The 17,087-nt window shown below is 32.3% G+C and overlaps 2 protein-coding genes across 2 annotated transcripts; both read left to right on the plus strand.

The window, feature by feature from the left end:
- The first annotated feature begins 1,318 nt into the window (after positions 1-1,318).
- On the plus strand, positions 1,319-5,833 carry LOC144430777 (uncharacterized). The gene is made up of 6 exons (XM_078118859.1): positions 1,319-1,555; positions 1,741-1,898; positions 2,692-2,768; positions 3,637-3,840; positions 4,909-5,109; positions 5,592-5,833. The coding sequence occupies exons 1-6, from the start codon at positions 1,406-1,408 to the stop codon at positions 5,816-5,818; spliced, it is 1,017 nt and encodes a 338-aa protein (XP_077974985.1). The 5' UTR covers positions 1,319-1,405; the 3' UTR covers positions 5,819-5,833.
- Positions 5,834-7,121: 1,288 nt separating this feature from the next.
- LOC120330021 (uncharacterized) lies at positions 7,122-14,376 on the plus strand. Its single transcript, XM_039396834.2, has 6 exons — positions 7,122-7,970; positions 8,156-8,313; positions 9,107-9,183; positions 10,052-10,255; positions 11,324-11,524; positions 12,007-14,376. The coding sequence occupies exons 1-6, from the start codon at positions 7,821-7,823 to the stop codon at positions 12,213-12,215; spliced, it is 999 nt and encodes a 332-aa protein (XP_039252768.2). The 5' UTR covers positions 7,122-7,820; the 3' UTR covers positions 12,216-14,376.
- Positions 14,377-17,087: the final 2,711 nt, after the last annotated feature.

Genomic DNA, 17,087 nt, shown 5'->3' on the forward strand with positions numbered 1-17,087 from the left:
GAGACATATATGTTGTGCTGTAATCATTTCAATTGGATTATATATATATAATGTATTATGATATCTGCTCATTAATTTGTAATTGACTAACTACATAAATTTATGCATCACTCATCGCCACATTTTATCTTCTACAAAGTCAAACTATCTTTCATTTTGATAATTTCATTTTAATCTATTGAAAAAGTAAACTGTTTTGAAAGAACGGAAAATGGGTAACTGTAGAATATGTATAGATTGTATATTTTTGATCGAATCTATGCGCGTTACCGTCACCTTTTTTTAAATCACAGTTCTGAATATTGATGCCTCGATTATTTATTGGTTAAAATGCAGAATATTCGTAAAACATAAATTAAATCTCATTCCATATATACCATTCAATAGTATCGCACGGTTTTCATGTGATAAACCAATTACTATTATAAAGCGTGCGAAGCCGAAGTGCCACTGGTACCTTCTTGATTTGGTTGCCGTGCAAAAAACTCTACACAATTGGAAGAGAATTACATCATCATTTTTGTTTTTCTCAGTATTTTACGTTTATTTTGAACATATAATATCATAGTGCTGCTGTGTGTTTATAGCACTTGTGCACAGGACGCATTTAAGTCAAATATTCGAGAATATAGCCTATTTGCTTCCATGACACGCTTCACTTACCCCGAGACGTTAACATAGCAACAAATCTAGCCTAAATTAAAGGACAGGAATACAATAGTAAAACACAATAAGTGTCATTTAAATAATGCTGACGCTTACAATGGCAGATTCTATTTCACGATACAGATCCATTGTTTACTCAGCTAACCGCGGGTCAAACACTCGCGTAACGGCACAAATCAGCTATAATACTTCGTATGGAATACCTGTTCATTGGTATAACACATTTTGAGAGTTATAAATTAAAGTTTAGCGCAGTCTTAGATCGTCTGTTTATTTTACTTGCCTATATAAATTTACAGGGTCATCTGAAGGAATGTTTACGGCAAAATAAGCGCTACTCTGTCTGGTGTTTCATAACAACAGTTGTAGGCGTATTCACTATTTGATTAGGTTCTCTTGATATTGCCGGTTTATGCAAGAATCATGTATAAACGAATATCAAAGCAGCTTGTGTACTCACATAGAACGGGAAGTATAAATTAATGTATTGTGAGAAATAGATAGAAATATATAAAATATTCAATAAAGATGATGTAATACAAATTTAAAAAAAGAATTTCCTATTTCCATAATAGGTTTTGAATCGCGAACGCATTGTCATCTTTGACTGGAATGTCGGATCAAGACTAAACCAGAGTTGATACTAAGTTTAAGCTTTATTAACTGTAGTAACCATTTTTTTATCACAGGGCAACTATTGAATTTATTTTAATTTATTTAATAAAAAATAGAAATAGATATGGCATATGCCCACCCACTTCCTGGATTGGGTGTCGGTAAAGTAGATAGAAATCAGAGATTTCTGAGAGCTGCGTCTGCGCCACCAGACGTGCAAAGATTGAAAGAGATGCTACGACCACTAGACCCAAAAGAATGCAAGAAAATAAGGGTAGGTGATAAGTTATTTCTTGTATTTTGCAATTTTACGTAACTTCATTTTAGGCACGTTAAGCATTGGCAAAATAATATTCATCGTTTATTGTATGTTTTAAATCGAATGATGTGAATAAATAGAATTAAATTTTGTAGAAAAGCAAATATTTATCTTGAAATGATGGTTTCTATTTATTTAAGGACACTGCAAGAAAAGACTGGAGAGACGAAATCGAGCGTAGTGATCATTCTGTTACAACCTATAGCGGTTTGCACGCAGAAAAGTTGTTGGATCAGCCAACACGCCAACTTGTTCGCCCTTCCTCTCCGACAAGACTGAATAAACCACATCCTCCAGGGTATATATTTTGACATATTTTTATAGATAAATTGTTTCAAATAAATTGAACAATTGTTTGCATTTAACCATGGATAAGGAACAAAATTAAGAAAAACCACTTTGTGTACATTGTATGAGAATTAATTTATAACCATCATGTAATCCGAATTACAAAATATATCTTTTGAACTATATATAAAGAAAATTGTCGAGATTGCTGTCTTATCTCATAAGATTTGATGTGACATTTATTAGCTCAAAGTTCCGCAACATGAAGTGGTTTTCGTACTTATATAAACTATGTTATTTATATATTTATATAAATATTCCGCTATCAATAGTGCCAAGATCTAACATAAGATTTAATTGAGCTTAAGTATTTTACATTTTTGTCAAATTTCACGCTCTGCTTGCGTTACATTATATAGTTTAAATCGCATGGTCTTAATATTTTAACGAATGGCATCAGGCCCTCCTGGAAATTTAGTTTTTCAAGTTTGTGAGTTTGTCTGTAGTGTAATATTCTTGAAAATTTGAAATTAAGTTCAATTTACTGATTTATATCAGTAAAACGATTAGTAAGACGATCTTTGGCTATTACATATCAAGGCGGATGAAACTCATTTCAGCGAATTTGATATGATACACACATAACTCTAAAAACAGTGAGATTAACATCTTCGCAACATCTTGAACATCAATATTGCCTTATATCATTATCTTTTTAAGCTAGCTTGACATGTGATTGAAATATTTTAAAATGAAGTTCGTGATTAAATACACAATATGTTTTATGTAAAATATTCTTGCAGGGTCTTCCTCGTCACTAGGCTCAAAAATATACAAGGATGTTTTAAACCGGAAGCTGCAGCCACACCACGATATGGCGGTAAGGTCTAAAATATAAAATATTAATCATACAAGTGATTTACCAGTCTTGATGCACATTAACACATTTATATTTCTGTAACATTTCGTCTAACCAATTTCAGACTATCTCAGACCTATACATAACTCAACTATAAAAAAAAGCGATTACATGCATATTTTGAACAATGAATCTTGCTGCACGTTAATGGCTAACCTTGAAACAAAGAAATACTCATTGAAGACCCTTTGTCTGAGTCTCCAACTGTTTATTAATTAGAAAGTTATTAAAAATATAGGCAAATTCATTTTGTGAAAATTTTTCGATGCGCCAACATGACAGATTGATTACGTGACCAAGCCCAGCGATGTTAGTTCATTTTTTTCTCAATATTCCGTATTCATGTATAAGATTATAACATGTATTCACATTCATCTTTTAGTAATTAGTTGGAAGAACTAGATGCAAACTTTACAATATACAGACATACGGCAACGAATATTGAGTAGTAGTTATTGAAATCTGACTTTTTGCGATTTGAACCATTCTATAAATACGCTAAAATAATGCAGAAAAGATAAAACACGCAGATGTTGTAGACGTTTTTCTATGAACTATATAAAATCATCTTGAAAAAATAAAATGATCACGTTCTTGTTTGGTGTATATTCTATTACGAGTTGCTTTGTATATAAGCCACCCTTTTGTTAATACTAATACATTGTCATGCTACAATATGGAAATGACTTAATTACACTGACATCAGTGACATACGTACGATTTCATCAAGCTGAAAATGAGACACATCACAATTATATAGTATGATGTCATAATTTTTGAGCAAGTTTTGAAACGAACGTTATTACAAATTTTCTGCAATCTAATTTAGGAAATGGACAAGATAATCTGGAAAGATATATACAAGAAAACAGACAGAAAATTGCTATTGCAATGGGTCATCATCCTCGACCAGTACGTCCGCAAACCGCAGATGCCATCGCAACAAATAAAGCCCGCGAAAAAATAACTACTATTATGGGTCAGGTTCCTGGGCAAGCAACCGAGGCGTGGATAAAACTTAGCAATGACAAAGGTTAGTATACTAAACTTTATTGTGCTATTCAGTCCATCATACTATATCTATAAAACGGATTCTAAATTGATTTAGTTGGGATTCACCATAAAGTATATGAGTGACATATTTTATGAATGGAAGAAACATATTTAACTCATAGGTTCGATAAATAGAAGTATATCAAAGCGTTCAGTTTATTGCGAGTTATAGATAGAGGTGATGAAAGTTAAGGAAATGTTTAATATTTGCTAAATCTAAGCACGCTAAACTCAAAGTACTTAATTTTTAAGGTGAATTTATTATATGCAAATTTACACAAAGAAGGTGATTACACAAAGTGATCAGATCTGATCAAAGTTACGGGCGAACAGTGTCATTCAAATTGACATCATGAGTGGAAAAAAGTGGAACTTTCATACGTTAAAAAAAAACATTTGTATATAACAAAAGTCAATTTGTTTCTCTGTAATATATGGTGCTATCTCAAGCTAAATGTCAAGTGAGGTTTATTCAACTTGGGTCGAATATTTTCAGTTGAGTTCGTTACTGACAAAAATATCTGATAAAATCTTGAAACGACTTGTTGTGGTGTGAAGCCAGACATAAACACTTTACAAGTATTCTCGTTCAAAATTTCCGAGGCAGGTTATTGGTTTTATTTTATATTTATGGTTGGTGAGTTTAAGCATACTGAGAATAAGTTGTAATATAAACATGTATGATGTGATATTCTAAAATGGCGGACATTGATTTATTTTTCTTGGAAAAAAATGTAACTTTCTATTTTCTGTGACATAGAAAACATTGGACAATATCATGAAGACAAAAACCAATTTAGTAAAACGGTGACTGCTTAAATTATGTGTCCAAAAACTGTTTCCAATCAATAATTTGATTCTTGAAAGACTGCAACTATCTGGTTATACTATCTAATTATGACGAATGAAATAATACTTATTTCAGAATATACAGTATATACAGAATATGCGCCCATCCCAATTAAGAATATTCTTGCTAATAAAAGCAATTGGTATTTAAAACAATACCAAACAGATAAATGTGATAAAATATTCATATATTTACCAGATCGGCGAGAAATTCTTCACGTAATCGATGAGGCTGCACAAAAGACAAAACAGAACGATTTTTCACGAGAACAAGAAAAGCGAAGGCGTTTACGTCGTCGCCAACAAATTGTCTCTTTGCGACAAATTGCAGGAAAACAGGAAAAAGAAACAGAAAGGATTTATTCTTCAAATCGATGGCTGAAACCTGCAGGACGAGAAGGTTTGTGTATATTAACTTGAATTGGCAGAGTACGGAGAAAACAAAACGATTCGAATGAGGTAACTCAACTAATATATCCTTAAAAGTTACAATCGGAATTGAGAAAATTTGTGCATGTACACTCAGTACAGTCAACAATTTCGTTATTGTGTTGACGACAGTTGCAATCGAGAATTGTAGATTTTTAGTTAAATAAACATCTTTCGCACGTATTTCATACAATCTCTTTCACCGAACAAATTCTGGACAAAATTGTGTCTCGTTTTCCTAAAAAAGTTAAATGTATATTTATTAGTTAATAATATGTATTTAAAGTTATATGTAATAAATCTAATATTATGATTGTAAACTACTGAGTTCAGATTACACGAATATTTAACGTTTAATAATGCAGCAAAATTATAACCCTTTGTTATTTATTCGTAGTCTTAGATTTGTTTGTAGATAATAGAAAATAAAACAAGCTTTTTTTGTTTCATCAGAAAACGACGCGGTCACCAGATTAATCGAAGCATTCCGAAGGGCTCCAAAGAGGCAGATACCAATGAAAGGACCGCATTTTCATATAACGGATTATTCAACCATGTTTGCTTCCCCTTCCAAACCCCCTCGGTACGACTTTCAGATTCATCCAGAAAGTGAGATTTTCTTTCTAAATTTAGAGCTTTTTATACTCTGCTTGACGAAGTTTTTAATTGAAGATCACTAATGGCTGTATTGGGGGTAAATCGTGTAATCTTGTTTGATGAAAGGGTAAAATATGCAAAAAAGGTTAGGAACTACTGCTCTAGAGTCTAGCAGTATTGTATCATTGTCTATTTATGATATAGGCTCGATATGTTTATCCATTGCGCCCATTTTAGCTTGTTTTTTGTAATCGTATGTGGGTTCATGCAAAATCCGCTATACAAAAAACTGTACAAAATTCAAACACTTTTTTAACAGAACCTAATTCGCTATATATGTGGTTCAGACCATATTTCTGCATATTTTTAAAGATATTACGAAACCTACTACCAAACAGTTGATAACTATTTCCCAATCTCCGAGACTAGAATCTAACGCGTATTCTATACTCAAACAACATGTACTTTGGTTCATTTTGATGTTATCGCTTGTCAACTTGCGAACAACACCATGTGAAGTAACATAATCAGAGGTTTCGAAAAGCATAAGATTGCGTGATATTAGTTTGACACGTTGACAATATCAGCCAGAACATCTTTCGGAAAAGTGAACTAAATACACTTGAAATCGTGTTGAATTGTTTCGACTCACCTTGGCCTGGAGAGTACATATATAAGATGAGACATATATGTTGTGCTGTAATCATTTCAATTGGATTATATATATATAATGTATTATGATATCTGCTCATTAATTTGTAATTGACTAACTACATAAATTTATGCATCACTCATCGCCACATTTTATCTTCTACAAAGTCAAACTATCTTTCATTTTGATAATTTCATTTTAATCTATTGAAAAAGTAAACTGTTTTGAAAGAACGGAAAATGGGTAACTGTAGAATATGTATAGATTGTATATTTTTGATCGAATCTATGCGCGTTACCGTCACCTTTTTTTAAATCACAGTTCTGAATATTGATGCCTCGATTATTTATTGGTTAAAATGCAGAATATTCGTAAAACATAAATTAAATCTCATTCCATATATACCATTCAATAGTATCGCACGGTTTTCATGTGATAAACCAATTACCATTATAAAGCGTGCGAAGCCGAAGTGCCACTGGTACCTTCTTGATTTGGTTGCCGTGCAAAAAACTCTACACAATTGGAAGAGAATTACATCATCATTTTTGTTTTTCTCAGTATTTTACGTTTATTTTGAACATATAATATCATAGTGCTGCTGTGTGTTTATAGCACTTGTGCACAGGACGCATTTAAGTCAAATATTCGAGAATATAGCCTATTTGCTTCCATGACACGCTTCACTTACCCCGAGACGTTAACATAGCAACAAATCTAGCCTAAATTAAAGGACAGGAATACAATAGTAAAACACAATAAGTGTCATTTAAATAATGCTGACGCTTACAATGGCAGATTCTATTTCACGATACAGATCCATTGTTTACTCAGCTAACCGCGGGTCAAACACTCGCGTAACGGCACAAATCAGCTATAATACTTCGTATGGAATACCTGTTCATTGGTATAACACATTTTGAGAGTTATAAATTAAAGTTTAGCGCAGTCTTAGATCGTCTGTTTATTTTACTTGCCTATATAAATTTACAGGGTCATCTGAAGGAATGTTTACGGCAAAATAAGCGCTACTCTGTCTGGTGTTTCATAACAACAGTTGTAGGCGTATTCACTATTTGATTAGGTTCTCTTGATATTGCCGGTTTATGCAAGAATCATGTATAAACGAATATCAAAGCAGCTTGTGTACTCACATAGAACGGGAAGTATAAATTAATGTATTGTGAGAAATAGATAGAAATATATAAAATATTCAATAAAGATGATGTAATACAAATTTAAGAAAAGAATTTCCTATTTCCATAATAGGTTTTGAATCGCGAACGCATTGTCATCTTTGACTGGAATGTCGGATCAAGACTAAACCAGAGTTGATACTAAGTTTAAGCTTTATTAACTGTAGTAACCATTTTTTTATCACAGGGCAACTATTGAATTTATTTTAATTTATTTAATAAAAAATAGAAATAGATATGGCATATGCCCACCCACTTCCTGGATTGGGTGTCGGTAAAGTAGATAGAAATCAGAGATTTCTGAGAGCTGCGTCTGCGCCACCAGACGTGCAAAGATTGAAAGAGATGCTACGACCACTAGACCCAAAAGAATGCAAGAAAATAAGGGTAGGTGATAAGTTATTTCTTGTATTTTGCAATTTTACGTAACTTCATTTTAGGCACGTTAAGCATTGGCAAAATAATATTCATCGTTTATTGTATGTTTTAAATCGAATGATGTGAATAAATAGAATTAAATTTTGTAGAAAAGCAAATATTTATCTTGAAATGATGGTTTCTATTTATTTAAGGACACTGCAAGAAAAGACTGGAGAGACGAAATCGAGCGTAGTGATCATTCTGTTACAACCTATAGCGGTTTGCACGCAGAAAAGTTGTTGGATCAGCCAACACGCCAACTTGTTCGCCCTTCCTCTCCGACAAGACTGAATAAACCACATCCTCCAGGGTATATATTTTGACATATTTTTATAGATAAATTGTTTCAAATAAATTGAACAATTGTTTGCATTTAACCATGGATAAGGAACAAAATTAAGAAAAACCACTTTGTGTACATTGTATGAGAATTAATTTATAACCATCATGTAATCCGAATTACAAAATATATCTTTTGAACTATATATAAAGAAAATTGTCGAGATTGCTGTCTTATCTCATAAGATTTGATGTGACATTTATTAGCTCAAAGTTCCGCAACATGAAGTGGTTTTCGTACTTATATAAACTATGTTATTTATATATTTATATAAATATTCCGCTATCAATAGTGCCAAGATCTAACATAAGATTTAATTGAGCTTAAGTATTTTACATTTTTGTCAAATTTCACGCTCTGCTTGCGTTACATTATATAGTTTAAATCGCATGGTCTTAATATTTTAACGAATGGCATCAGGCCCTCCTGGAAATTTAGTTTTTCAAGTTTGTGAGTTTGTCTGTAGTGTAATATTCTTGAAAATTTGAAATTAAGTTCAATTTACTGATTTATATCAGTAAAACGATTAGTAAGACGATCTTTGGCTATTACATATCAAGGCGGATGAAACTCATTTCAGCGAATTTGATATGATACACACATAACTCTAAAAACAGTGAGATTAACATCTTCGCAACATCTTGAACATCAATATTGCCTTATATCATTATCTTTTTAAGCTAGCTTGACATGTGATTGAAATATTTTAAAATGAAGTTCGTGATTAAATACACAATATGTTTTATGTAAAATATTCTTGCAGGGTCTTCCTCGTCACTAGGCTCAAAAATATACAAGGATGTTTTAAACCGGAAGCTGCAGCCACACCACGATATGGCGGTAAGGTCTAAAATATAAAATATTAATCATACAAGTGATTTACCAGTCTTGATGCACATTAACACATTTATATTTCTGTAACATTTCGTCTAACCAATTTCAGACTATCTCAGACCTATACATAACTCAACTATAAAAAAAAGCGATTACATGCATATTTTGAACAATGAATCTTGCTGCACGTTAATGGCTAACCTTGAAACAAAGAAATACTCATTGAAGACCCTTTGTCTGAGTCTCCAACTGTTTATTAATTAGAAAGTTATTAAAAATATAGGCAAATTCATTTTGTGAAAATTTTTCGATGCGCCAACATGACAGATTGATTACGTGACCAAGCCCAGCGATGTTAGTTCATTTTTTTCTCAATATTCCGTATTCATGTATAAGATTATAACATGTATTCACATTCATCTTTTAGTAATTAGTTGGAAGAACTAGATGCAAACTTTACAATATACAGACATACGGCAACGAATATTGAGTAGTAGTTATTGAAATCTGACTTTTTGCGATTTGAACCATTCTATAAATACGCTAAAATAATGCAGAAAAGATAAAACACGCAGATGTTGTAGACGTTTTTCTATGAACTATATAAAATCATCTTGAAAAAATAAAATGATCACGTTCTTGTTTGGTGTATATTCTATTACGAGTTGCTTTGTATATAAGCCACCCTTTTGTTAATACTAATACATTGTCATGCTACAATATGGAAATGACTTAATTACACTGACATCAGTGACATACGTACGATTTCATCAAGCTGAAAATGAGACACATCACAATAATATAGTATGATGTCATAATTTTTGAGCAAGTTTTGAAACGAACGTTATTACAAATTTTCTGCAATCTAATTTAGGAAATGGACAAGATAATCTGGAAAGATATATACAAGAAAACAGACAGAAAATTGCTATTGCAATGGGTCATCATCCTCGACCAGTACGTCCGCAAACCGCAGATGCCATCGCAACAAATAAAGCCCGCGAAAAAATAACTACTATTATGGGTCAGGTTCCTGGGCAAGCAACCGAGGCGTGGATAAAACTTAGCAATGACAAAGGTTAGTATACTAAACTTTATTGTGCTATTCAGTCCATCATACTATATCTATAAAACGGATTCTAAATTGATTTAGTTGGGATTCACCATAAAGTATATGAGTGACATATTTTATGAATGGAAGAAACATATTTAACTCATAGGTCCGATAAATAGAAGTATATCAAAGCGTTCAGTTTATTGCGAGTTATAGATAGAGGTGATGAAAGTTAAGGAAATGTTTAATATTTGCTAAATCTAAGCACGCTAAACTCAAAGTACTTAATTTTTAAGGTGAATTTATTATATGCAAATTTACACAAAGAAGGTGATTACACAAAGTGATCAGATCTGATCAAAGTTACGGGCGAACAGTGTCATTCAAATTGACATCATGAGTGGAAAAAAGTGGAACTTTCATACGTTAAAAAAAAACATTTGTATATAACAAAAGTCAATTTGTTTCTCTGTAATATATGGTGCTATCTCAAGCTAAATGTCAAGTGAGGTTTATTCAACTTGGGTCGAATATTTTCAGTTGAGTTCGTTACTGACAAAAATATCTGATAAAATCTTGAAACGACTTGTTGTGGTGTGAAGCCAGACATAAACACTTTACAAGTATTCTCGTTCAAAATTTCCGAGGCAGGTTATTGGTTTTATTTTATATTTATGGTTGGTGAGTTTAAGCATACTGAGAATAAGTTGTAATATAAACATGTATGATGTGATATTCTAAAATGGCGGACATTGATTTATTTTTCTTGGAAAAAAATGTAACTTTCTATTTTCTGTGACATAGAAAACATTGGACAATATCATGAAGACAAAAACCAATTTAGTAAAACGGTGACTGCTTAAATTATGTGTCCAAAAACTGTTTCCAATCAATAATTTGATTCTTGAAAGACTGCAACTATCTGGTTATACTATCTAATTATGACGAATGAAATAATACTTATTTCAGAATATACAGTATATACAGAATATGCGCCCATCCCAATTAAGAATATTCTTGCTAATAAAAGCAATTGGTATTTAAAACAATACCAAACAGATAAATGTGATAAAATATCCATATATTTACCAGATCGGCGAGAAATTCTTCACGTAATCGATGAGGCTGCACAAAAGACAAAACAGAACGATTTTTCACGAGAACAAGAAAAGCGAAGGCGTTTACGTCGTCGCCAACAAATTGTCTCTTTGCGACAAATTGCAGGAAAACAGGAAAAAGAAACAGAAAGGATTTATTCTTCAAATCGATGGCTGAAACCTGCAGGACGAGAAGGTTTGTGTATATTAACTTGAATTGGCAGAGTACGGAGAAAACAAAACGATTCGAATGAGGTAACTCAACTAATATATCCTTAAAAGTTACAATCGGAATTGAGAAAATTTGTGCATGTACACTCAGTACAGTCAACAATTTCGTTATTGTGTTGACGACAGTTGCAATCGAGAATTGTAGATTTTTAGTTAAATAAACATCTTTCGCACGTATTTCATACAATCTCTTTCACCGAACAAATTCTGGACAAAATTGTGTCTCGTTTTCCTAAAAAAGTTAAATGTATATTTATTAGTTAATAATATGTATTTAAAGTTATATGTAATAAATCTAATATTATGATTGTAAACTACTGAGTTCAGATTACACGAATATTTAACGTTTAATAATGCAGCAAAATTATAACCCTTTGTTATTTATTCGTAGTCTTAGATTTGTTTGTAGATAATAGAAAATAAAACAAGCTTTTTTTGTTTCATCAGAAAACGACGCGGTCACCAGATTAATCGAAGCATTCCGAAGGGCTCCAAAGAGGCAGATACCAATGAAAGGACCGCATTTTCATATAACGGATTATTCAACCATGTTTGCTTCCCCTTCCAAACCCCCTCGGTACGACTTTCAGATTCATCCAGAATGGCATACACCATGGCACAAGCAATATGAAAAACAAAATATTTTCACAGCCTGAGACGTCGCACAAGAATCTGAAAATAAATGGTTAACAGTATTGGACCAAAAAAAAAACAATTTACCGACGTTCTAGTAACTAAGAATTCGAGTAGTAAGTTGGTGATATAATTCTACACCAGTTTTCTTATTTTATTTCTCAGCAATCCCATAAATCTGCCTTGTTTAAAACTGACGATCTACTTCTCTCATAACTGATTCCCTTATTGTAAGACTGGCTGTTATACCTTTACATTTATTGATTGTAATTCTGATTTCAATCACTGTTCTAACACATATACTGCACTTTTTTATATTTTAGTCACTGTATTTGAAATACTGCTTATTTTATATTTAATTAATTTATACACAAATTAATTTTCGGTCTAATCGGTTTCCAAAGCACTGGTATCAAGCATATAAAGTATAAGATTGAAAACATAAAAAAAATATAAAATAATCTCTGAAAAATGAGAATTCTTAAACATATTTTATTGGTGTATCTCTCCTTAGAAAGCTCTTGGTATAATATTGCTTGTTAATATTATTATGAATATTAATATTATTTCATGATGCTTATAACTTGCATAGTTTTGAACATTTAGACTGTAATATGTCCTATTGAATAATGAGCCGTTGTAAAGCTTCTACGACAAAATTATTATTTTTGAGATTTGTTAATTAACAAATTGCTGATATTCGCAGGAGATATATTCAGTTCGCTACGGGGTTACGGGGAAATTAAAACATTACACCAAAGGTGAGGTGCTTTTAACGACGACGTAATATTGCGTTTAATAAACTAAAATGCATGGTCGAAATTCCACAGTTACGTGTAGCCCGCCTCTCTTTGCCTGATGGTGTTCAGTGAATATTTTGCAAGTCCTATTTTAAATATTGACCATATATCCGTAGTCAGCAGGTACCCGCATTTAGAATTAAAACATTAACAATTAATTTTAGAGAGAACTATAACTAGCAGATGTCAGTAGCGTCATGATGATTTATATGTAAAAAAAAAACGCTCGCATGTAGCGCCGATCAAATGCATGAAATGTGAAACTATAACTTAGAATTTCTTGTTAATTAAGTTGATTTTTTATTAGCATTCAATGTTGTTTACATGCGCCGTGATTAATGGCGGGTAAAATCGTATTTTTAAATAGACTTATTCGAATAATTTCAATAAACACCGAATGAGTATTGTCATTTTTTCGGATTTTACTAGAAGACTAAAAACTCCGTAACAATGCGGCGTTTTTTATTTCATAATTTTGTCAAAATCGAAGGCTGCAGTAAATTTTTGTCACTGCGATTGCTCGGCGGCCGACATTCCAATTAATGTTGTTAAATTATATTAAAGCATATTCCTATTCAATGGCAAATATTAATTCTCACGCAACGGAAGATATCGTGGTTTTTATATTTCGGACAGAATTGAGAGTTCACATCGGCGAAGATGTTAGAGACAGCTATTAAGGAGTGCATTCACAACACAAATTAATATTATTCTCATTTTTATCTTCTGTGTAAGATTTGTATAACAGTTTGTAAATTACTGTCTCAATTTTAAGCGAACAATATTATCATTACTGACCCCGGGATGCGATATTTGTGAAGCTGATAGTTGACATTTTTATGCTTTCAATTTTAGATCGTGTTCGTGTTACTTTTGTATTAAACAGCATTTAAAAGCTTCGCAAATTGGTAATCTCTTGAATACTCAGGGTTGAGTATTTACGTAGCTCAGCTTTGGGTTAAAACACTGATACTAAACACATGAATATATCGGCAATAATGGCATTCCTACTAGAGATGTACCGATACCACTTTGTCGCCGATACCGATTCAGTACCAACTGAAACGCCAATACGGATATATCGATGTTACAAAAATGCCGATATTGTCGATATTCCGATACTATATATTTATTACCTCTAGTGTGCGTAGCAGAAGGGTTAAATTTAAAACGATAGTCTCTGAGCAATATTCATACTACGCATTGTTTCAGATTGAAAAATGGATATAATACATAATGAAATTGATGTTTTGGATTCTGATCCGGTAATTGATCCAGATGCATTGTGCTAGTAATCTCGGTGTTCAATCAGAAAATTCATAGACAGGGATGTCCAATTTGAATTTAATATTAGTATCGCGACCTTCGAATATCGTTTTTCGTGTATATGAGAATATCGCCCACATCTCATAGCGCCGCCGTCCACGTTTTAATTAAAAATATTCCACATATTTTCTGTGTTTTACCTTAATCATGCGTCGCGACAATAAATTACAGCCGAAATCAAAGGATTTCAATCAGCGCCCACAAGAAATACCTATAATACGTCGACGATGTTTTTTATCTTACTATTTTACTGGATCATAGCAAAAAGGTAAATATATCAGAAATATTGGTCTTCATATAGCGGCATAGCAGATACCGATACCGAAATTTGACCGATATTGCCGATCCCGATACCCGATACCGATGCATCGGTACATCACTAATTTCTACGTAGTCAAAATAATATTTCTTCCCAATATCTCGAAAACTTTCCATAAAATACATTATTTAACTGTTTTACTTATCTGGTTCGATTTTTCTAAATTTATAAAAACGGTGTTGACACGCTTCATGCAAAATTAGGAATTGAAAAACATGAAGCAGAGAGGCCAGGAAATTTTTTTTCACATTCATCGTTTCTACCAGTTAGCGATAGCCGTCGGTAAATTCTTAGCCGTAACTTGTTGTAAAATATTGTTAATAAATTCTATTTTGCTTTTCAATGCCTGTGAAAAGTAGGTCCTTAAATTAGCTTCTTCAAAAAATGGGGATTACGACCCATTTACCGATCAACAAGGTTCCTCAATCAATTTCTGATGCAAAACTCATTATATTTAAATTAGACAATATAGAAACATTTGGCAAAACACAATATTGACAAAGGTTAGCAATGGTTAGATCTACTTACTGTATTCTGTTATCCTGACTGTGGTACTGTGAGCAAAGTGTCTTTGAGGGATCACTTGTTACGCAAATTACTAGAATCCAGTGGCTGTTGAATTATAATAATTATTTTATACATTTCGCTATTTCCAAAAAACATACACAGTCTATGTGACTCGCTATCGAAGCGCCACAATTGACAAATTTTTGTCTGATGCATTTTAGAGTGATTTGCTTTTTTCAAATAATATAATGTGACGGTAAAGTTGCAGTGTGTTTTCCATTCTAATTATTAACATACATAAATCTTAAATGAAATTGCTTTGAGTAAGATAAAAATGAATGACTCACAATGAAAAGCCGCAAGAAAATTGGGCGTGTTCTGCGATTAAATTGAGCAGCATTTGTAAACTTGGAAGCCCATACAGTTATATAGTTTTAAACTCAACTGATCGTTATAAAAATTCTCATTTTTTTCGAAGTTACAATCTTATCAAAACTTTGTGTCATGTAACACATTTGCGCCTTTTCTTGCTAATCGCGTTTAAAATTTGACGAGATATTTGGAAACATAAATTTTCACAACACAGAGTGGTTTTCGCGCTACTGTTTAATAAATATTCCGGGATAAATAGTGCAATAAACAATCTAGAGGTTCAAACCTTTTTATTTGTACTTGTGCAGCATAAATGAAGCAAAATAACTTTTAAATAAAATATCACAATTGACCCTGAAGCATTCAAAAATCGAGAGCACTCGAGTTCAAATTCCCTTTGTTCATACTTTAAATTGAACAAATTTCATTAAGTTTAAAAATTTACCAAATTTAATACCTGGAATTTATTTTGCTGTTCTCTTAAAATAGTCTTCAAATGTATACTATGTTTCTGTCAAAACACATGAACTTTACTGTAATCTAACCGAGTATGACGCAAAATTACACGTTCGTGCTTTATCGTGTTAATCGCGTTTAAAATCTCAAATATAATTATGTTTGAATTATGCAATATTGAAACAGTCGGCAAATCACATTATGGAGTATTATATATTAAAATTTCATGTCATCTCAACAGATAAAAATCGTGACAAAATGACCCCAATACTGTACTGTGACCACTATATTTTCATTATTCGACATGCGTGGGTATACTTTAGTGCCCAACGTCGTCGTTACAACAACAAGGTTTAATTAAGCTATCATTGTAGTTTCATTGAAGTATATTGATATGAAGTTCATGAAAAGTATACTATATTAAATGTCGCGATTGTTCGAGGTTCCACGATATTACTTCATTGTCTAAACGCCAAAATATTGTGTTCTGATTTTAGCAATATAGCAATGTATATGAAGGGATGCTGAATGGTTGCTGTCGATTGAAAAACTCAGCCAACAAGAAAGATTGATCATGTTTTATTGCTTGCGACTACGGCTACCGCTCCTTGAGATGTTGCTTCATGCTTTTATTTGTTAATATTCCGTATGAATGTATCGATATTATAAAAAGCATTGTCATTTATCGGTTTTCTCAATCTTTAAATAGTCTGACCTTCGGCATCATATTACTGAATTGAAATTGGAAAAGGTAACATACTTGACCTTCATGCATTTCATATTGATTTGTAATAATGTTAAGCATATTTGATTTGATAATAATACTGCATAGAGTGATAAATTACCTACGATAACATTCTTATCAGACCTGCAATTGTATCACAAGAACGCTTTTAATAATAAACAATGAAATGGGCAAAGTAACATTAAAAGATATTTTTATAAAAAAAAATTGATATTTTTACGGGCCATCATTCTCAAACAGATTTTCCCAAGTAGCAGATATTTTCATGTTGTAAAAAGCATAAGGGCTTTCTTATCAAAAAAGTTCCGACTTCGCTGACCATCAGATCGCGGAAATGCGATCGCGGAACTGCCACACGTTACGCAATTTT

The sequence above is a fragment of the Styela clava genome, chromosome 12 (assembly GCF_964204865.1).
Source record: "Styela clava chromosome 12, kaStyClav1.hap1.2, whole genome shotgun sequence".
NCBI classification, from domain to species: domain Eukaryota; kingdom Metazoa; phylum Chordata; class Ascidiacea; order Stolidobranchia; family Styelidae; genus Styela; species Styela clava.